The following is a 21,761-nucleotide window of genomic DNA, read 5'->3' on the forward strand; positions in this document are numbered from 1 at the left end:
ACTCGGGGCAGGGGGAATAAACATATAAAATGTCAAGGCAGAAAGCCATGTCAGACCATAGACTATAGAAGGGGTGTGTGTTGAGGGGACCTCAGAGGTCATTTAGGAAGGACACAAATAGACTGAAATGCATGCAGAGAAGGGTGGTGGATACGGCGAGGGCACTGGATGCTTTGCTGGGGTAGCAAGTGAGGAGAGAAGATTCAGGCAGACATAAGAGCTGTCAACAAGCATCCAAAGGGCTGTTTTGTGGAAGAAGGATTTACTTTGCTTTGCTTGACCCCAGAGCACAGAACTAGCAGCTGTGGTAGGAAGCTGCAGAGAGGCAGATTACTGCACAGTTTCTAATAAAAAAAAACAATCAAACAACCAACCCTTTTTCATAACCAGATCTGGTTATAAATAGAATGGGTTTCCCCACGAAGCAGGGTACTCCTGGCTGTTAGTCATCTTTAGGCAGTGATTAAATCCTTCCATGTTGGGGATGTCATAGAGGGGATACTTGCTTATGTAAGGAATGAACTATGTGGAGAAATTTATGATGCTTCTAAGGGATCCTCCCCTGGAGAATGAGAAGATGAGTTATTCCTAAAGGGCAAGGAAGGGTAAAAATTGGCAGTGGGAAGAGCCTTGGATTTGGAGTCAGAAGACTTGAGTTCAAATCCCAACTTTAACACTTACTGCCTACATAATCTCAAACAGTTTGCTTAAACTCTGTGGGATTCCATTTGATCATCTATAAAATGAAGGGGTTTGTTTGAGAGCCCTTTCTGTGGTTGAGGAGGGATAACAATGCAGGATGTGGAACGCTAGAAGGGAAGTATTATAGGCAGGGGTGTTCTAATGGCAAAGGGCTGGGGAAATGTAAAGGGGAAAGTTATAAGAGTAAAATGCAGTGTAGACATTGAGGGGAGGAAGGCAGCTGATGCGGATGTCAGAGAGCTGATGGACAGATCAAGGTGGGGAAATGACTGAGATGAAGCATGGGTCACTGATAACAGCTACTTTGGAGGCTGCCAAAATGTAACTGCAGAGTTGGGGTATAGCTGAGGTGAAACAGCTGACATGGGAGTCAACTGAGATAAGTCATATAGACAGAGGGAGCTGGGAACTCCTATTGGGAAAGCTGAAGGCTGGGAAGTTCTGAGCAAAGCTGGTGAAGAGATGGGCCCCGAGCCAGGGGCTTTCAGTACCCTACACAGAAGAAACCCTTCCTCACAGATTAATGTAGGGACAAGGAGTTTTCTTGTTTCTTGAGACAATTAGGCAGAAAGAGGCTCAGAGACACAAACCTCCTCTATTGTCTCTATAGCCAGGGAAGTTGGGGTTAGCTGGGGATATTTATGGTAAGAGTGTTATTGGGTGAAGCTCTGGACCCCAGGCAGCCTCAAGAATGCTAGAGAGGACAAGAGCTTCTTTAATCCTTTCTTGATTTGAATGATGATTTTGAGACTAATCCTAGTGCGAGATATACCCTGAGTCATGGCCCTCAATTTCTTGGGGTTGGAAAAATAAGCAGTTCTATTTTAAGAACACTCTTTGGCTTCTGGGATGAGACTTCCTGGAAAAACTCTAAAGTTTTGAAATACTCTCAATATCATATCTGTGGCCCCAAGGCTTGATCAGGCTGAAACTCATGGTTCTATCACTTATAAGTTCCCTGACGGAGCAAGTCCCATCTTGAAGGCAAGGCAGGCAAAAAAGCACAAGGGTGTGTTGAGGGCAGGGCAGGTAGGGCATATAGGAAGAGGGCCATGAGTAGTCCAAATAGAAATGCATGGTGAGGTAACATGAGATTAGTTTGGAAAGATGAAGTGACCTGAAATTATGGAAGATCTTGGATCTTAGAGTAAGGATTTTTAACTGCTGGGCAGTAGGGAGTTAGGAAAGACTTGAGTAAAGGAGTGATATGAACCCATGTCTACATACACAAGGGGCATGTGTCTGGCAGCATGTGAAGGCATTTGAGGGGAAGAAAAAGTGGAGGTGGAAAGAGACTAGCAGAAGGCTAGAGCAAGATTCCAGGCAGGTATTAATGAACTCCATGCGAGGACAATGGGAATGGTGGGGTTGGGAAACAGATGCTGAAGACACTGTAGAAATAGTATTCCCAGTATTTTGGTCACTGATCAGATAGGAGAGATGAGGCGGAAGGAAGGGTGAAGGGTGCTAAAACAGACAGGGATCATAAAGGCAGCAAGAGGATCAGTTTTTGGGGAAAGGCAATGGGCTCATTTTGAGAATGTTAAACTGGAGGAAGCGATGGGACATCCAGATAGAGATGTGGACCTGGAACTCAAAAGAAAAGATGTCAGGACTGGAGAGCAGGGTGATCAAATCCCTACTCCTCTTCATTAGGATAGCATTGCAGAAGGGGGAAGGGAGTCATTGTATTAGTAGTGACACAGTATCACCCTTCATGGAGAAATGAATAGTCTAATCTATCAATGACATCTACGTCATCTATTCCCTCACTATTCCTTTTTCTCCTCAATCCCAGGCCCCAAAATGTCTCCTCTTCTTCTCTTGCTGCCTGTATTTCAACATTTATAAAAATAACAATAGATTTTCCCATTTGTCTTTCATTTTACAAGATGAAGCTCCTGATTACTGCCCTATGATGTCTCCATTGGAGATCTTGGGGCCCACTGACATTGTTATTAACAACTACTTTTTAATGACTATTAACAACTACTCTTTGGTTCTAGTCATCAGTAGGGGCCATCTTCACTTTATAGGTGAGAAAATGGAAGCCATAAAAGAGGGGGGGAATTACCTATGTTGACAGTAGTGATGGGTACGAGCTGACACTCAGTGTCCAGGTATTCTGCCTCTAAGTCCAAGGCTCCTTTTACTATATTTCTCTCTTTTGTTTTATTTTTAAAGTTATTCATTTGTCCTTTTTTTCTTTTTTAAAATTTGTTTTGTTCATATCTTTTGTTTTTGCATTGTTTTCATTTCTGAATATGTATCTCCCCACTCAAAAGAAGCTAGGCATTGCAGTAGGCCTGGAGCCAGGAAGACAGGGATTCAAATCCAGTCTCAGACATTTACAATGTTGTGATCTTGGGTAAATCATTTAACTTCTGTATGCCTCAGTTTCCTCAAATGTAAAATGGAGATAATAATAGCACCTTCCTCTGAGGGTTGTTGTAAGAATCAAATGAAGTAATATTTTAAAAGCACTTATTAGTACAGCACCTGACACAAAGTACATACCTAACAAATGTTTGTTTCTTCCTTCCTGCCTGCCTCCTACTTAATAAGCCATCTCTTGTAACAGACAAAAGAGAAAAAAATGCAGCAAACTGAAGCCGACCTTTTATGCCACATTACATATCCATAGTTTCCCACCTTTGTAATGAAGGGAAGAAGACCAATACTGTTTCTTTTCGATGGTCATCTTCAGGCAAGAGCTCCATTCATTTTCTTCTGCCCTTCTTGGGGACATCAGATGCCAATGAGTGTCCAACCACCCTCTACTTTCAGTCTTATTTCTCTCTCTGTCTCTCAATGGTATATTGTGCTGATTCAAATCTTCATTCCCTGAACTTTCATTCACTTCTTTCCCCTCGGTCTCTGTTATCAGCATTACTAAGCCAATACTTGAAGTGTGGAAGAATAGAGCCCCATCTAAGGTACTGGAGGGAGCAGTGCACAGATGCATCAGCCAGAGAGCCAAGAGGCAGGTCTGCAAGGTCTGAAAAGATCTCATCAGGTTACGGCAAAAGGCCAGACTTAACAAAAATAGAATTTATTAGGGATAAATTCAAAATCCTATTTTGGGGTCAAAACTCCACCATATATTTATAAGTTGGGGGAAGTTTTACTAGACACTTTGTGTGAAAATGACCTGGAAATTTTAGTAAGGTGCAAGCCTATTATGAACTAATGGAGTAACAAGGCAGCTCCATGGATTAATATGATCCTAAGCTACAAAAATTAATAGTTACAAATTCTAGCAGGGGGACACAATTTTGCCCCAGTCAGACATTTAGAGTATTGCCTTAGAAAGGACATGGAGAAGCTAGACTGGCCCAGAAGATGTCAACTAAGATGGTAAGACGACTAGAGATTATGATATATGAGGATTGTTTGAAAAAAAAATAACATAGTTTTAGACTGGAGAAGAGAAGATTTGGAAAGGAAATGTTTGTTGTCTTCAAATATTTTACAGAATCTCAGAATTTGAGAGATAGAAGGGACTTCAGTGGTCATCTAGTCAACTCATACATACCCCATTATAACACATTCAACAAGCGTGCATCCAGACTCTACGTGGAGACTTCCAAGGAAAGAAAACCCATCACCTCTTGAGGTAGCCCATTACACTTTGGAATAATTAGGAAGTCTTTCCCATTATCAAGTCTAACCTCACTTTTTTTTTCATTTTCCATTGATAGATTACTATAACTTCTGCCTATAGGGTCAAATGAAAGAAGTCTAATGTCTTCTCCACATGACAGCCTTTCAAATACTTGAAGACAGCCATCATCCCTGTCCCTTGCCCAGAGTCTTCTCTTCTCCAGTCTAAACATGCCTATTTCTTTTAATTGATCCCCATATAACTATATATGGACTCAAGACCCTTTACCATCCTAATTGCTCTCCTCTGCATACTTTACAGGTTGTCAATTGTTCTTTTAAAACCATGATGTTCAGAAGTGAACACAAAACTACAGATGGGGTCTGATGAGAGCATCTCACCAGGACTATGACTTCAATATTCTTAGATGCTTTGTTCTTAAGTGAAGCCCAAGATTACATTAGGTTTTATTTTGGCTGCTACAAATACTGCTGACATTTAGCTCAATAAAAACCAAGATGTTTTTTTCAAGCAGATTTCTAACCACGATTCTCCTATCTTTATTTCCTGTATCCAAGAGTAGGACTTTTCCTATTGAATTTCACCAATGTTCTAGTCTATCCAAGTCCTTTTGGAACCTGATTACATCATCTAGTATATTAGCTATCCTTTCCAGCTTGGTGTAAGCTACAAGTTTGCTGAATATACACACCAGCTATGCTCCCCCTCCCCCCCCCCCAATTTTAAAAACATTTTTATTTAAAGTTTTGAGTTCAAAATTCTACCTCTCCCTCCTTTGCCTTCTGGTATATCATATTCTAAGCCTTTTAGTTCTTTAATGTGGAAGCTGCCAAATCCTGTGTAATCTTGACAGTAGCTCCATAATATTTGAATTATTTCTTTTGACTGCTTGCAATACTTTCTCCTTGATCTACGAGTGCTGAAATTTAGCAATGATATTTCTATAAGTTTTCATTTTGTTATCTTTTTAAGGTGGTGATTGGTAGATTTTTTTCAATTTCTGTTTTGCCCTCTGGTTCTAATATATCAAGGAAGTTTTGTCTGATGATTTCTTGAAAGATGTTGTCCAGACCTTTTTTTATCATGGCTTTCAGGTAGTCCAATAGTTCTTAGATTATCCCTCCTGGATCTATTTTCTAGGTCAACTGGTTTTCCAATAAGAAATTTTGCATTTTCATCTATTTTTTCTTACTTTTTTTTATTGTATCTTTATATCTCATGGAGTCATTAGTTTTCACTTGTTCAATTCTATTTTTTTAAGGAATTATTTTCTTCAGTAAGCTTTGGTACTTTATTTCCATTTGGCCATTTCTATTTTTTAGGGAGTTATTTTCCTCAGTAAACTTTTGCATATCTTTTCCCATGCTATTGACTCTTTCATGATTCTCTTGCATTACTCTCATTTCTTTTGCCAATTTTTCTTCTACTTCTCTAAATTGCTTTTAAAAATCTTTTTAAGCTCTTCTAAGAATTCTTTTTGGGTCTGGGATGGAATTACATTTTTCTTTGAAGCTTCACACGTAGCCATTTTGACACCCTCATCCTCTCAGTTTATGGCTTGGTCCTCCCTATCACCATAGTAACTTTCTATAGTCAAACTCTTTTGTTGTTGTTCATTTTTCTGCCCTTTTTTGTGGCTTAATGTTGTTATGTGAGAGTTCTGCTCTGGTCCTGCACTGTCCCAGGTTTTTTATGCTGGGACTCTGGGTCTTACTGCTGGCTTTCACTGAGCATCAGGGCCTAACTGCTTGCTCTCTCTGGAGGGTAGGCTTCTCTTCTGGCTTGTACTGGAGGGTGGGGTGGGGCCTCCATGTTGGCCTCTCCTCTGTGTGGAATTCAGGGGCTGGCCTATTCCATGGTGGGACCTTGCTGCTTGGTTGTCTTGGTAACAGAGTTTTTCTGGTGGTTGGCCCTGGAGGAGGGATCTTGTTGTTGGTCTGCTTTGGAAACAGGGTCTCTCTACTGGTAGGCCCCAGGCATAGAGTTTCACTACTCAACAATGGAGTCAAGACCTCATTGGTGGCTTGTATTGGGGGGTGGGGTCCCTGGGGTGGGGCCTTGCTCTGTTGCACTTGTCTAGGGGGCTGCTGACTTGTCAGAGGGCAGGGTCTTACTAGTGGATTGCCCCAGGCTTGGAGCCCTCTCATCCAGGTGAGACAGACCTTTCCTGCCAGGCTGATAAACTGCTTCCTTGGTCCTAGATCAGTTCTGAGGTGGTTTTCTAGCTGCTTGGAGGGGAATCTGGGAGGACTTTAGAGGGTTTCTTCCTCCCTCCTCCATCCTGGCACCAGAAGTCCACTATCTATACCTTTATCTAAGTCATTGATAGATGTCAAATAGCACTGGGCCAGTCACAGAATTCTGAGGCACTCCACTGGAAACCAATGTCACATTGGCATTGAAACATTAGCAACTAGTATGATTTTGATCACTCATCCAGCTCTGATTCCAATTGTATTCCCACCTAATATATATTCCCCCACTTTCTCTACAAGGATAGCATGTGATACAAATCAAAAGGTTTGTTAAAACCTATTTAAATTATATCTACAGTATTTCCCTCATGTAGCTGGTTTAGTAGTTTGACACAAATTGTTCTTGATGAAGTCATGCTCTGTCTTGTAATTATTTTTGCTCTTTCAAGATGTTGGTCAACCATCTCTTTAATAATTCAGTATAGGATTTTCCCAGGAACCAAAATCAAGCTCTTTGGCCTTTAGTGGACAGTCTGTTTTCTTCTTCTTTTTGAAAGTTGAGATAATATTTTCTCTTCTCCAATCTTGTACCTTTTCCATTTTCTCTTTATTAAAATATTGACAGTGTCTGAGCAATCAAATTTCTAGTTCTATCAGTAACAAGGGATAAAATTCACCAGGGTTAAGTGAATTAAATTCATGAAGGGAACACATTTCACATAATTAAAAGGTCACTATGTGAAAAAGAGAATAATCTTGTTCTTTTTTGTTTTTAGAGGGCAGAGCTAGGAGCAATCAATAAAAGATACAGAAAGTAGATGTTGGCTCAAGGAAAGAAAAAAACTTATCAACAATCAGAGCTATGCAAAAGGGGAGTAGGCTTCCTCAAAAGGGAGTGAGGTCTCCATCAATTCAACTCAATTTAATAAATAAGTATTAAGTTCAAAGTACTGTGCTAAGTGCTGAGGATACATAATGAAATAACCCTTGTCTTCAAGGAGCTTACATTCTACTGGGGGCAGTGAAGACAGACCCGTTACACACATAATTAGACACAAGTTTTTTTTTTTTTAAGAAACAAGAGAATAGCAATGCACTTGACGACTAGGGAAATTGTATTATTTTATTTTGTAGGCATTCTAAGGTCCAGAAAGAGGGAGAGAAAACATTTTCCTTTTTCTTTACCTACCCAACATCACAGCTAGCATGTGACAGTGCTGAGTCCAGAGCCCCTTAATTTTGGGGAATAAAGTATTTCTAGAGCACTAAATCCCTGGAAGGGTCTGGGATCCTCCTTGACAAAAACAGTGTTGAGGTGGATTTCTTACAAGCCCTGTTACCATTTCCAATTAGAGCACAACACCCTCCCCATCTGAATTTGTCCAGAAAAATCTAGGATAGGGATATCCAAAGAGTAACCTTAAGAGACCAATTAAAGGGTTTTATATGATGATAAAGGCTCTGGAAACCTTGTCATAGAAGGACTGGTTAAGCAAACAGGGAGGTTTAAGCCCAGAGAAGAAAAGACATAGAGGAAATATAGAAAGGCTGTCACCAATCAATCAATAAATATATATCAATTACCTATTAGATACAAGGCACTGTGATAAGCACTAGGTATACAAAAAGAGGCAAGAGACCGTCCCTGCCCTCAAGGAGCTTACAATCTAATGGAGGAGACAACATGGAAACAATTATATGCAAAGCAAGTTATATACAGGATAAAAAGGAAATAACAGAGAGAAGGCACTAGAATTAAGAGGGATTGAGAAAGGCTTCCAGCAAAAGATGGAATTTAGTTGGTACTTAAAGCAAACCAAAGAGGTCAGTTAGTGGAATAGAGGAGGGAAAGCATTCCAAGTATGGGGAACATCCAGAGAAAATGCCCAGAACAATAGCACCACTGCCACCATCCCTCATGTTCACATTCTGCTTTAACATTTGCAAAGTTATTTAGAGTGTTTATTTGTAGAGGGGATTCAATTTGCTTTTCTTGGCCCAGGGAAGAATTCTGGGATAAGTGAGGGAATATTACATAGAAACAGATTTTAACTGTATATAAGCAAATCTTTCCTAATAATTAACATTTTTCAAAGGTGGAATGGACTGCTTCAGATGGAAGAAGGATCCTGTCCACTGAAGTCTTCAACTGGAGACTGAACGACCACTTCTTGGGGATATAGTAACAGGGATCCATGTTTTGGATAGTAGCCAGAGTAGATGTGATTTGAGGTCCTTGGAATTCTCAGAGTCTATGATTCTATGATAATTCTGCTTTTCTCACATTCAACTCTGGCATAGCCTCCATGCTGGGGCCAAACCACACCACAGTGTCTGAGTTCATCCTCATTGGCTTCTCCACATTCCCTCAGCTTCAGTTAATGTTTTTTGTCCTCTTTCTGCTGATGTATTTGTTCACGCTGCTGGGCAACCTTCTCATCATGTTGGCCATCCGGAGTGAGCGGAGCCTCCACACACCCATGTACTTCTTCCTATGTGCACTCTCTATCTCAGAAATCTTCTACACTTTTGCCATTATCCCACGACTACTCACGGACCTGCTCTCTACTCAACATGCCATCTCCTTCCTGGGTTGTGCCAACCAGATGTTCTTCTCCTTCACATTTGGCTTCACCCACTCTTTCTTGCTCACGGTCATGGGCTATGACCGTTATGTGGCCATCTGCTACCCTTTACGCTACAATGTACTTATGAGCCCACAAGGTTGTACCTGGCTGGTGGCCTCTTCATGGTTAGGTGGTATGGTAATGGGGCTGGTGGTTACACTTTCCATTTTCCACTTGCACTTTTGTGGGCCCAATGAAATTCACCATTTTGCCTGCCATGTACCTCCCTTGGTGAAGCTTGCCTGTGGGGACATTTGGGCTGTGGCCATGGGAGTGGGAATGGTCTGTATCACAGCCCTGTTGGGTTGCTTTTTCCTTATCCTCATTTCCTATGCCTTCATTGTGGCCACCATCTTGAAGATCCCTTCAGCTGAGGGTAGACACAAAGCCTTTTCTACCTGTGCCTCCCATCTCACTGTGGTTGTGGTACACTATGGCTTTGCTTCTGTTATCTACCTAAAGCCCAAGGCCCCAGAATCACTTGAAGGAGATACCTTGATGGGTATCACCTATACTATCCTTACTCCCTTCTTGAGCCCTATCATCTTTAGTCTGAGGAACAAGGAACTGAAGAATGCCCTAAATAAAGTCTTCCTCAGCAACTTCTTCCCTCAAAAACTGTAAGGTTCTGTAATAAATGTCCAAAAGACAATTTATTGCATTTATTACTTTGATGAAACAAAAAGTAGTTGGCAGATATAGAGCGAAATGGTCAATTTTCACTCTCTGGAAAGGTTGCTGCTCTTGTATCTTTACTGATATCCTGACTTTAGGTATATTTATTACTGCCAATCCATTGGCCAACCCAGTCATTAATAAGAACACTAGAAATGCCATCTTTTGTGAGGCCCATGGTTTGTTCAGTACTCAGTTCTGTCTTGGAGATGTGATAATCAAAGGATGGATCATAGATTATCCTCAGAGAAAATTTTAATTTATAAAGAGTACTTAGGGGCATGTATTAATTGAGGAATGAAAAATATAGAAGAAAGAAGACGCATACCTTTGTCCTCAAGGAATTTCTATTGTAATATAAAAGACAGGTCAGACATACGTAGTTTGCTCATGAGAACAAGCCTTTGAAATCTGAAATGGTTTTAGGAAGAAATTAATTAAGTCATTTGGTAGAGGAAAACAAGCCTGGCTCTGGAAGGTTTATATTATATAGGATTTAGGTAAAGGAGTAAGGATATTTGTCTGATTGATCTAAAGTAGGCAGTAAACACAGGATGACAAACTTGAACTATCTATCTCCTGGGGTTGTTAGGAGGTCATAATGGAATAATGTGTGCAAAATGCTTTGTAAACTGCCTTATAAATCCCAGATTGTTACTTTTCATAGAAATCAGTGAAAGTGATCAATCTAATTATCTTAACTGGAAAAATAAAATGGATGAAAAACTTACAGGGCTCCAACTATGACATACAGTTGGATAAGAAATTCATCAACTTCATTCATGAATATATATCTTGGATAGCTATTGCAGAGTGACAAGGAGCTAGAAAAGTATATTTGAATGACAAATTAACTTCGATTTCTATTGCTTTTGATCTTGACCACTGGAATGATTTGTTTTTGTAAAAATAGTCTAGAGTGACAATGAACTGATCCTGAAGAACTCTCATAAACCCTTTCTATTTCTATAAACAAATAGACTTGATGTTATTATTTCTTCAACTCATCTTTGTTAACATACTGTCAATTGGATGGTCATGTGGATGTTACCCATGGAAGGTCTATGGATTCCACTCTTGAATTCTGATAATTTCATAGTCTCCACCTAGAGATAACTCTGAACTATGTTCGACAAATTGATTGATAGACACCTGTTGTTGATCTTTTTATTGCTTGTGAATTTGTTTGTTTATTCCAAAAGTGTATCTTTAAATTTTAAGCCTTTTTATTATGTGCTTTTAGACTATCAATATTTTTCCTTCTTTTTGGCAGGAAATCAAAATCTTTCTATAGCTATCTTGAAGTGATGAACCTTGTATACCATTTTATAGTATACATTTTTTTTGTCCATAGGTTCCCAAAGTGGATACTACTGTCCTCTGTGTGAAACTGGATGATGCAGAAGGGCAGTAGTAACTTCAGGTGCAACTGAGGGTCACCAAATAAAAACAAGGGGGTGGTGGAAGTATAAGGAGAGAGAAAAGAGAAAAATTTGGAAAACCATTTATACTTGTTTCATCTGCTGTGTAACACAGTTAAAGTCATAGTGATTACATTATTTTCCAAATAACCATGCAAAATGCAAGTGATAACTGATCAGTGGTCAAGTCTGCCGACAGCTTAACAAACAAGCGTTGGCAGGTGAGCATGTCATGCATTGTTGGGGAGTCTTGCAAACACTGGCAGGAATATGTGTGTGTAAGGACTTGTTTACAATAGGATACTATACAGTTACATGACACAATATTACATCATCAAAATTTCAGTGTAGGAAAACCCCATAAATTTACAATAAATTATTAAATTTAGATGGGACTTCTGGTCATGTGCCCATACCTTGTTTTTTTTCCTCAAGTGATGATTGGTTTATTTTTAGTGAAACAAACTGTGTATTCTTAGTATAAATTAAATAAACCTTTCATTGGAGGGGCCTCTGATGTTCTCATCTTGCGATAATAAATGTATGATATATTCTGTTAAAAAAGAAAACAGACTTGCATCAGAGAGGAAGTTGGCAAAGTGCATTGCTAGCAATCCATGTACAATTGTGAAGCATTTAAACCAATAATTATGGATCTTATCCATCCCTGGTGTTCTCCACTTTTATGGAGAAACTAGAGTTTCATTCACTTCCCTTGACATAACCATTCAGTCATTCATTATTTTCTACAGGCTATACTTATCACAAATTTAGAGCTCTCAGGGACGTTAGAGTTTATCTGGTCTAAAATCCTCTTTTTATAGATGATAAAACTGAGGTCCAGAGAAGTGACATACTTGGAACCATATGACTATTATGCAGCAGAGGCAGCATTCTAATCCAGGCTTCCAAATTCTGTTTCTTCAGTCAATCAAATAATCCATTGAGTAATCAATAGACATTTATTGAGAGCCTCTATATGTCAAGTAGCATAATATGTATTGAGGTTAAAAAGACTGAAACAAATTAATCCTTGACCTTAAGGAGCACACACACATAAGTACATACATACATGTATGTATGTATATATACACACATATACTTATATGTGTGTGTTTGTGTGTATACACACAAATACATGTACTTATATAAATATATAACATTCTTATATGCTGTCGAGGGAGCTAAGTAGGCATATAAATAACTGAAAAGCAAATACAAGGTAATTTTTTAGAGAAAATAAGAACAGTTGGGGGAAAGTGGAATCAATCAATCAATAAACATTTATTAAAGCCCCAAAATAGGTGGCAAAGAGTTGGACATGACTGAAAAACAATATCTTCTATAAAACACACTGGAGACACAAAAAGAAGGGAAAGACAATCTCTGCTCTCAAGGAACTCACAATCTAATAATTACAAATGAATTCATATAGGAGGTAGCATTTGAACTGAGATTTGAAGGAAAGCGTCTCATTCTTCTACACTGTATTTTATATAGCCAGTTATGAAGCCCCATTCCCACATTAGCTTGTCCTTCTTCCCAAATAACCCCAAATTCCAACCCTGAGCATTTCTTCTTTCTCTGAATACAAAACCTGAGACTGTCCTGTGAGTTTTCTCATCAGTTCTTCCTTGGGCATATTTGGTATTCCTGAAACCCATAGAACCGATGGTAAAGACTCATTCCTGACAGTTTCTGGCATGCTGAGGATATATTTCTGTAGGCTATCCAGAGTCATAAGGCCGACAGTCTTGGACATGTTCAGGTAGTTGTTGGCTTCAACATGCCAACCTGAGACTCCACCTGGTCAACAGAGAGAGAAATAAAGTATAGTTGTAGGCTTCCCTCAGCAATTAATCCACTAGTCTCAGTCCCTATGAACACTCATGGAAGGGAAGGGCTGGGCCTCTAGTTGCAATGAGGTTACATGGCAGTTAACTTTCATTGTTGTTATTCAGTTGTTGAGTCATGTCCAACTCTTCATGACCCCATGGACCATAGCACACCAGACCCTTCTATCCTCCATTATCTTTTGAGGTATGTTCAAGTTTTTGTTTATTGTTTCCATGACACTATCTATCCATACTATCCTCTGCCATCCCATTTTCCTTTTGACTTCAATCCTTCCTGACATCAGGGTCTTTCCCAATGAATCCTGTCTTCTCATCCCAAAGATTTTAAGCTTTAGCTTCAGCATTTGACCTTGCAGTGAATAGCTTGAGTTAATTTCTTTAAGTATTTACTGATTTGATTTCCTTGTGCTCCAAGGGCTCTCAAGTCTTCTTCAGCACCAAAATTCAAAAGCATTGATTCTGTGATGTTCCTCTTTCCTTATAGTCCAATAGCCATACATTGTTATGGAAAAATTATAACTTTGACTATATGGACCTTTGCTACCAAGGTGATATCTTTTCTTTTTAGTATGTTGTTCAAGATTTGCCATAGTTTTCCTCCTAAGGAGCATGTGTTTTTTAATTTCATGGCTATAGTAACAATCTGCAGTGATTTTTGAGCCCAATAACACAAAATCTGACACAGCTTCCATTTCTTCTCCCTCTATTTGCCAGGAAATGATGGGACCAGTTGCCAAGATCTTAGCTTTTTGATGTTAAACTTCAAGCCATCTTAGAAGGATGAGATCTCTTCATAAAAATTAGAGACATCGAGAAAACATTTCATGTAAAATAGGCATGATAAAAGACAAAAATGGTAGAGATTTAATAGAATCAGAAGAGATTAAGAATAGGTTGCAAGAATACACAAAAGAAATGTACAAGAAAGATCTTAAAATCGCCAATAACTATGATGTTCTGGTTACTAATCTAGAGCTAGACATTCTGGAAAATAAAGTCAAGTGGGCCTTAGAAAGCATCACTAACAATAAGACTGGTGGAGGTAATAGAATTCCAGCTAAGCTATTTAAAATCCTAAAAGATGATGTTTTGAAGTGCTCATTCAATATACCAGCAAATTTGGAAACACCAACAGTGGTCACTGGATTGGGAAAGATTTATTTTTGTCCCAATACTAAAGAAAGGCAATGCCAAGGAATGTTCAAATTACCAGTTGCACTCATTTTATTTGTCAGCAAGGTTATGCTTAAGATTCTGCAAGCTAGACTTCAGCAATATATGAATTAAGAATTACTAGAACAGGTTGGTTTTCAAAGACGCAGAAAAACTAGAGACTAAATTACCAATATTGACTGGATTATGGAGAAAGCAAGGGAGTTCCAGAAAAACATCTATTTCTGTTTTCTTGATTATTCTAAAGCCTTTGACTGTGTGGATCACAACAAAACATGACTAGTCCTCAAAGAGTACCAGGATTACCAGATCATCTTATTTGTCTACTGAGGTGTATGAGGGCGAAGAAGCAACAGTTAGAACTGAACATGGGAGGGGGTGGCTAGGTTGTGCAGTGGATAGAGCACTGGCCCTGGAGTCAGGAGGTCCTGAGTTCAAATCCAGCCTCAGACACTTAACACAAAAACTAGCCATGTGACCTTGGGCAAGTCACTTAACCCCAATTGCCTTCCAAAAAGCAAAAAAAAAAAAAAAAAGAACTGAAGATGGAACAACTGATTGTTTTAAGATTAGAAAAGGTGTACAACGAGGTGATATTGTGTCACTTTATTTAACATATATACAGAGTGAAATGTGAAATGCTAGACTGGATCAATAAAAAACTGGAATTAAGGTTGCTGGGAAAAATATCAACATTTTTGGATATATGATACCACTCTCAATGTAGAAAGTGAAGAGGAGTCTAGAAGCCTCTTTATGAGGGTGAAAGAAAAGAGCCAGTCAACAAGTATTTGCTAAGCGCTTACTTTATGCCAGGGCACAAAATAACTTGACCTCCTTGTTATTCAATAAACAAGGAATTCCATCTCTTGACTCACTGCATTTTCTTTGGTTGTCCCCCATGCTTCCAATGCTCTCCCACCTCATTTCCATTTCTTGGCTTCCCCAGTTTCTTTTGATTCTCAACTAAAATTCCACCTTCTACAAGAAGCTTTTCACAATCCCTCATAGTTCTAGTCATATGCAATGAATCCCTTGGAATGGTGTCATGTATTTGAATTTGTGCTATTTGAAGTTATAATTATGTAAACTATGGTCATTTCTTCCAACCCAATGGGACTGTGTATTATGAACTTGACCAATTTGATCAATTCATGGGACCCATTGTTCACATTAATAGAGACCTAGCTGTCCTATCCCCTTATTTGAGAGATCAGAAAACAGGTGAAATGACTCACTCCCAAAAGGTCCCATAAGCAATAAGAGACAGAGCCAGGTCTCAAACTCCTGGCTTTCTGATCCCAAATCCAGTGATCTTTCACTACTCCCTAACCCTGACCTCTCCCATGTCAACTTCTCCCAAAGGCAGAACTAGAAGTTAAGGGTGGAAATTATAGAGGGGAAGATTTCAACTCCTTTAAGTTTTTTTTAAAAGCACTTTGCATACATTAATTAATTTAATCATCTCAACAAACCTGTGAAATAGGTAGTGTAGATATTATTAATCCTATTTCACATATGAGGAAATTATAGTTCAGAGAGACTAAGGGACTTGTCTATGGTCACCCAGGGGTATATAAAAGTCAGAGGTAGGATGTGAATCCAAATTCTTGACTCCTTGTTCAGGGTTCTTTCCATGACATAGCATTGCTTCTTATTAAATTTTAGAGCTTTCCAGAAGCAGAATAGGAGGCGCTAGGGGGAAATGAGCTTGTCATAATTGGATGGTAGAACATGATAGAGGAACTGGATAATACTTGTGAGGCATGCTATAAGAGAGGAGATTTCTATTCAGGTACAGGTTGGACTAGCTATCCTTTGACATCCCTTCCAAATCTATGAATCTGTGATTTTTTCATAGAGACCCAGCTAGGTGAAAATTGATGTGAAAAAGATCTGGAGAATTTTAATAGACTATAAAGTAATTGTAAATTAGCCATGTATCATGGCAGGCAAACAAACTGAAGTGATGTTCAGCTGTACTAATTGTTCCCTAATGCTTCTAGGATCATATTATTCTGGTCGGTATTTAAAACTCTTCCCAAGTATGTCCCTAGCCTTATTAGCCCTCTTCATAGACTTGGTGGTCCAGTCAGACTGACCTTCTTATTATTGTTCCCACACAACACCTTATCTCCCAAACCTCTTCCTTTAGCCTATCTCTCTTCCATACCCAGAAGATTATACCATCTCATCCTTGCCTCCTAGAATGTCTTACTTCCTTAGAAGTTCAGCTCAAACACTGCCTCCTAATGAGACATTTTCTGAAACCTCTCCCTCAATTTCTAATGCTTCCCTTCATTACCTCATATTTCCCCCCCTCTCTCCATTATACACACACACACACACACACACACACACACACACACACACGGCCACACATATGCAGCATATACTTATTTATACACACACAAATCTACCTATCTATCATAGCTTATTTATGCATACGTTTCTCTCCTGATAGAATGTAACCTCCTTCAGGTCAGGGACTATTTCAGGCATTTCTTCATAACCCCAGTACCTAGCAGTACTTGTAGTTATTGCTTAATAAATGCTTGTGTCCAGTGGATGTCACAGCTCAGGAAGATGTCATATAGTCAGAGGGGAAAAACCAGATTGAGAAAGTCAATCAGTCAAAAAGCATTTATTAAGCATGTACTATGTGCCATGACCTGTGTTAAATACCAGAGTTACAAAGAAAGTAAGAGAATCTTTGACCTTGAGGAGCTAATGACCTAATGGGAGACAACAAACAAACAAATATATACAAATTAATTACATATAGGATAAATACATACACATATACATGCATGAATACATATCACAGAGTGGCACACATATGTCTATATTATATATACGTGTACATACACATATACACACATGGACATATATGTATATATGTATGTCTAGATGAGTCTTTTCTAACTTTATTGTAGATGAAAAATATTCAGTGCCTAAATAACGTGGTGCTTGCAAGGAAATTAAGGACATCTAGGTTAGAGAAGCAAGTCAAATTCATATATTCCCAGGGGAAATCTTGGATTGAGAAATTAACCAAAGAATAAGACTGAGACTCACTCAAGGATGAACTTGGTTCTGTGTGAGCTCAGAGGTGTAATAAAGTTCCATAGGCTACATTATTACCATTATTATTATCATAGTATTTCATAGAGTTATTTGAAATTTAAACAAAAGTGACAATGAAGCAGCAGATGACAGAAAGACTAGGTTCATTCAACTTAAGAGAAAGGTCTACAGATTTTCTTCTTCCTGGATATCCCTGAATCCAAATACCTGAAACTCATTTCTTCCCATTCTAGGGAACTTCTGCTTTGGTCCTTAAGATTCCTGCATTCTCCATTTGATAGGAGAAAGGCATAATGCTATTAGGAAGCATGTTGAAGTTGGAGCCAGAAAGTTCAAGTTGAAGTTCTGGCTCATACACGTTCATAAGCTTCATCAAGTCCCTTTTCTTCTCTGAGCTTCAGTTTCCTCATCTGTATAAAGGGATAATAACACTAGTATTCCCTGCCTCAGTGGGTAGTTGCTTTGTAAAGCTTGAGAGGAATGAGGTTGGTTCTTTCCTATTTTATCTCCACAGGTTAACCTGGAAGTGTGTGTGTGTGTGTGTGTGTGTGTGTGTGTGAATACGTGTCTATCTGTGTATGTGTGTCTGTAGAACCTCACCCATTCTTGATTTTAAAACCCTTTGCATCTCAGACATGACATGGGGAGAGACCTTGAAGATTATCTAGTCATCCAATGCCCTTGGTATTCAGATGAGAAAACTAAGACCCTGAGAGGTTAAACTGGACCAGGTCAAACAGGCACTAAGGATCAGAGAAGCAATTTTGGTTAATCCATTCATGATAAACCATATTTATAAATGAACAGCCATCTAAGCACAAGGATTCCTAGAGAATTCAAATTTTCTGACCTGGACAAAGGAGGAAATTAATCCCATAATGTCAGTGTCACTTTGGCTGTGATCTCATTGCTAGAGCCAATGTTGAGATCAGAACATGCATTGTCTCTCCAGTTACAGCACAAGATTCTCCAGCTGGGGCTGACTTGCTCTTTCTGTTTGAATCCCCAGCGCCCACTGCAGTGTCTTGCTCATAGTAAATACTTTATCATGTATAATGGGAAACTGACACAGTCCGGCCCTTATGAGTTTGCCAGGGTGCATGGGTGATGCAGCCCCCACATGTACTTTGGAGCATGCATAAACATTATGCCCCTTTTCCCAGTCTGGCTACCTCATGGTGAAAAGACAGATTTTTGATTTGCTTATGGAACTAAGAACGCTTTTTAAAAGGCATTGAATGGCCAAGATGCTTCCTTTTTTTCTGCCTGTAAGCCTCTGGATAGACAGAGGCTTTTGCCCTTCTCACCTAAAACCAACCTAATTCTTATGAATATGGGCTTCTGTTCTTTGTCTTATTGTGCTTATTATTTCTTGTTTTTAGGTAAAGTTATATTGGAGACAACCATAACTTTGTAGGCTTTGAAAAGTCAAAGTGGTAAGCTAGCAGAAGAGGGTCCATGTCAGAGGGTGTGGACAGTTGACTATGATCTACTAGAACACCTCTGAGGATCCACTGGAAAGCAGCCCAGCAGTAAATTGTTGCTGTGCCCTCCACTCAAGGGAATGAATCTCTCCATTGGTTTTGCCAAACCTGGAAATGAACACAGAGGAACAAATGCCTTGTAGTAACCCCTTTAAATTTGATCCCAATATTTCCAGAAACAGAGGTGGTATAAGGGAGATTATACTTCCATTTTTGGCTATGGTTTGTACTTCTGTTCCTGTTATATTTTTTGTAGAAAATAATGTTTTTAGAAAGTTAATTTATATGTAAGTGGCTAAATGATATAAGAATTATGGGAAATACTGTTAACTTGTAGTTAACATTATGTATAACAAACCTAAATGTGGGTTTGAATTGATGAAATTAGCTATTCCAACCCCTCAAGGGTACCATAAAACCATGAAGGAAGATATAGTCTTGATTTGGAAACTTAGGTGGCATAGTAGATAGAGTGTTGGACTTAGAATCAGGAAGTCTCAAGTTCAAAATCTTAGACATCTACTAGCTATGTGACCAGGGACAACCACTTAGCCTGTTTCCTCATCTGTAAAGTGAGGACAATAGTATTGCCTTCCTCAAAGATAGGTGGTTGTGAGGATCAAATAATATAACATTTCAAGTGTTTTTGAAAGTTAATTCACAATATAAAGGCTATCATTATTATTATTATTACTCATGTGAGTTAAGAGAATAAGTCCATTCATTCATTTGCTCCTTCATTCTTCTAAGGACCATTCCATTGCATAAAATCTCAAAAGAAAATCATATAGTGCTAGTTCCTAACAACCTAGTAATTTCCCTATCAGAGTTGCAAGGTACACTGGCTACTGAAGAAGACTTTCTTCAGGGCATTTTTCAGCTCCTTGTTCCTCAGGCTGAAGATGATGGGGCTCAGAAAGGGAGTGAGAGCAGTGTAGGTGATGCCCATCAGGGTGTCCCCTTCCAGGGATTCTGGGGCCTTGGGTTTAAGATAAATGACAGAGGCAAAGCCATAGTGCACAACTACCACAGTGAGATGGGAGGCACAGGTAGAGAAAGCTTTGCGACGACCCTCAGCAGAAGGAATTCTCAAGATGGTAGCCACAATAAAGGCATAGGAGAGGAGGATGAGGAGGAAGCAGCCCAATAAGGCTGTGATGCAGACCATCCCTACTCCCATGGCCACTATTGAAACATCTCCACAGGCTAGCTTCACCAGGGGGGGTACATGACAGAAGAAATGGTGGATCTTATTGGGCCCACAGAAAGTCAGGTGGAAAATGGCAAGTGTAACCACCAGCCCCATTACCATGCCACCAAGCCATGAGGTGGCCACCAACCAGGCACAACCCTGTGAGTTCATGAGCACATTATAGCGCAAGGGGTGACAGATGGCCACATAGCGGTCATAGCCCATGACCGTGAGCAAGAAAGAGTGGGTGAAGCCAAATGTGAAGGAGAAGAACATCTGGTTTGCACAGCCCAGGAAGGAGATGGTATGATGATTGGAGACCAGGTCAGTGAGCATTCGAGGGATGATGGCAAAAGTGTAGAAGATTTCTGAGATAGAAAGTGTACATAGAAAGAAGTACATGGGTGTGTGGAGGCTCCGTTCACTCCGGATGGTCAACATGATGAGAAGGTTGCCCAGCAGTGTGAACAAATACATCAGGAGAAATATCACAAAGAATAACAGCTGAAGCTGGGGGAATGTGGAGAAGCCTATGAGAATGAACTCAGACACTACGGTATGATTTGGAGACAGCATGAAAGCTATACCAGAGCTGGACATGAGAAAAACAAAGTTGTCATTGAATTATGAACTTGAGAATTGGAAAAGACTTCAGAGGACATTTAGTCCAGCCACTACAGAGAGCATCAATCCACTCAAGCACATCCCCAACAAGCGGTCATCCAGCCTCCATTTGAAGACTTCCAGTGATAGGGAGCTCACTACCACTTCAGGCAGAGCATTCCAATCAAGGACAGCTCTCATTGTGAAAATATGGAATGTGGAAAAGATGACAAGGATGAATGTGAACCTGGCACTTCTGCTCCCAGCACGGAGACTAAACTTGAGGGAGGGTGAGAATTAAGAGGAGAAAAGTTAACAGTAGATTTTTAGTACAAAAGGTCCCTTTGCCTAACTGTGAACAAAAGCAAATGGGAATCAGAGATTCCCAAAGATGGGAAACCAAGATCTTGAGAAGTAAATACATCACTCCACCCAGTCTTTGTCTTAGCAAATATTCCTCTTATCCTAGGCAATCCTCTACTTCACCCTTCTGAACGTCCCCTGCCACTCTGATTTCCCCAGCACTTTATGTTTCTCACTAGAGTTAGACCCATGGGCATATACCTAGTACTATCTTGATGGTCTTGGAGATAACTGTTCCTCCTGCCCTGCCACATGGCAGCTAGAGTTTCAACCACTATAGTTCTCTGCCATGGTGAGAACTAAATGCAGTGAATGAGGAGAGTACAGCACTGGAGAAATCCAAGGAAGGGAATGACTCAAAAATGGGGATTAAATATAGTGGACAGAAATAGCAGGTCAGAAATAGTAATATCAGGACTGGATTCATCACCCAACTGTGTCAGCTGGTATTCATAGGGCCTTTATCTATCTCCTTCCTTTATTCCTTGGTGATTGATCCTCCCTATACCCAACTTGAACTTCTGAATGAGGCTGGTATCAGACCTTTCATTTCATTGGTATAAGGACCTTGTGGTGAGGAAATGCCTCTCTCTCAAGGCAGATTGGCACCTGTTCTAAAAATATGACTCTAAATTTCTTCCACGTCTCCTGATTCTGCCCTCTGGGGCCAAACAGAAGAAATCTAATTGTTCTTCTGCATGACAGCAATCCAGATCCTTGAACACAACTACTATGTTTCCCCTGAGTCTTCTCTTCTC

General features: G+C 39.6%; 2 protein-coding genes across 2 annotated transcripts; one reads left to right on the forward strand and one right to left on the reverse strand.

Annotated features, from left to right (window-relative positions):
- The first annotated feature begins 8,828 nt into the window (after nt 1–8,828).
- On the forward strand, nt 8,829–9,773 carry LOC138172261 (olfactory receptor 10H1-like). Its single transcript, XM_069101952.1, has one exon. It carries the CDS (start codon nt 8,829–8,831, stop codon nt 9,771–9,773), a length of 945 nt encoding a protein of 314 aa, XP_068958053.1.
- A 9,895-nt stretch (nt 9,774–19,668) lies between these two features.
- LOC138172262 (olfactory receptor 10H1-like) lies at nt 19,669–20,637 on the reverse strand. Its single transcript, XM_069101953.1, has one exon. The coding sequence runs from the start codon at nt 20,635–20,637 to the stop codon at nt 19,669–19,671; it is 969 nt and encodes a 322-aa protein (XP_068958054.1).
- Nucleotides 20,638–21,761: the final 1,124 nt, after the last annotated feature.

The sequence above is a fragment of the Petaurus breviceps genome, unplaced genomic scaffold, assembly GCF_028583685.1.
Source record: "Petaurus breviceps papuanus isolate PSGF00001 unplaced genomic scaffold, PetGlider_PUasm1.0 523, whole genome shotgun sequence".
Classification (NCBI taxonomy): domain Eukaryota; kingdom Metazoa; phylum Chordata; class Mammalia; order Diprotodontia; family Petauridae; genus Petaurus; species Petaurus breviceps.

Bases quoted from the DNA above. Each gene is read 5' to 3' on its own strand.
- LOC138172261 (XM_069101952.1), top strand. From the start codon at position 8,829: ATGCTGGGGCCAAACCACACCACAGTGTCTGAGTTCATCCTCATTGGC.
- LOC138172262 (XM_069101953.1), bottom strand. From the start codon at position 20,637: ATGTCCAGCTCTGGTATAGCTTTCATGCTGTCTCCAAATCATACCGTA.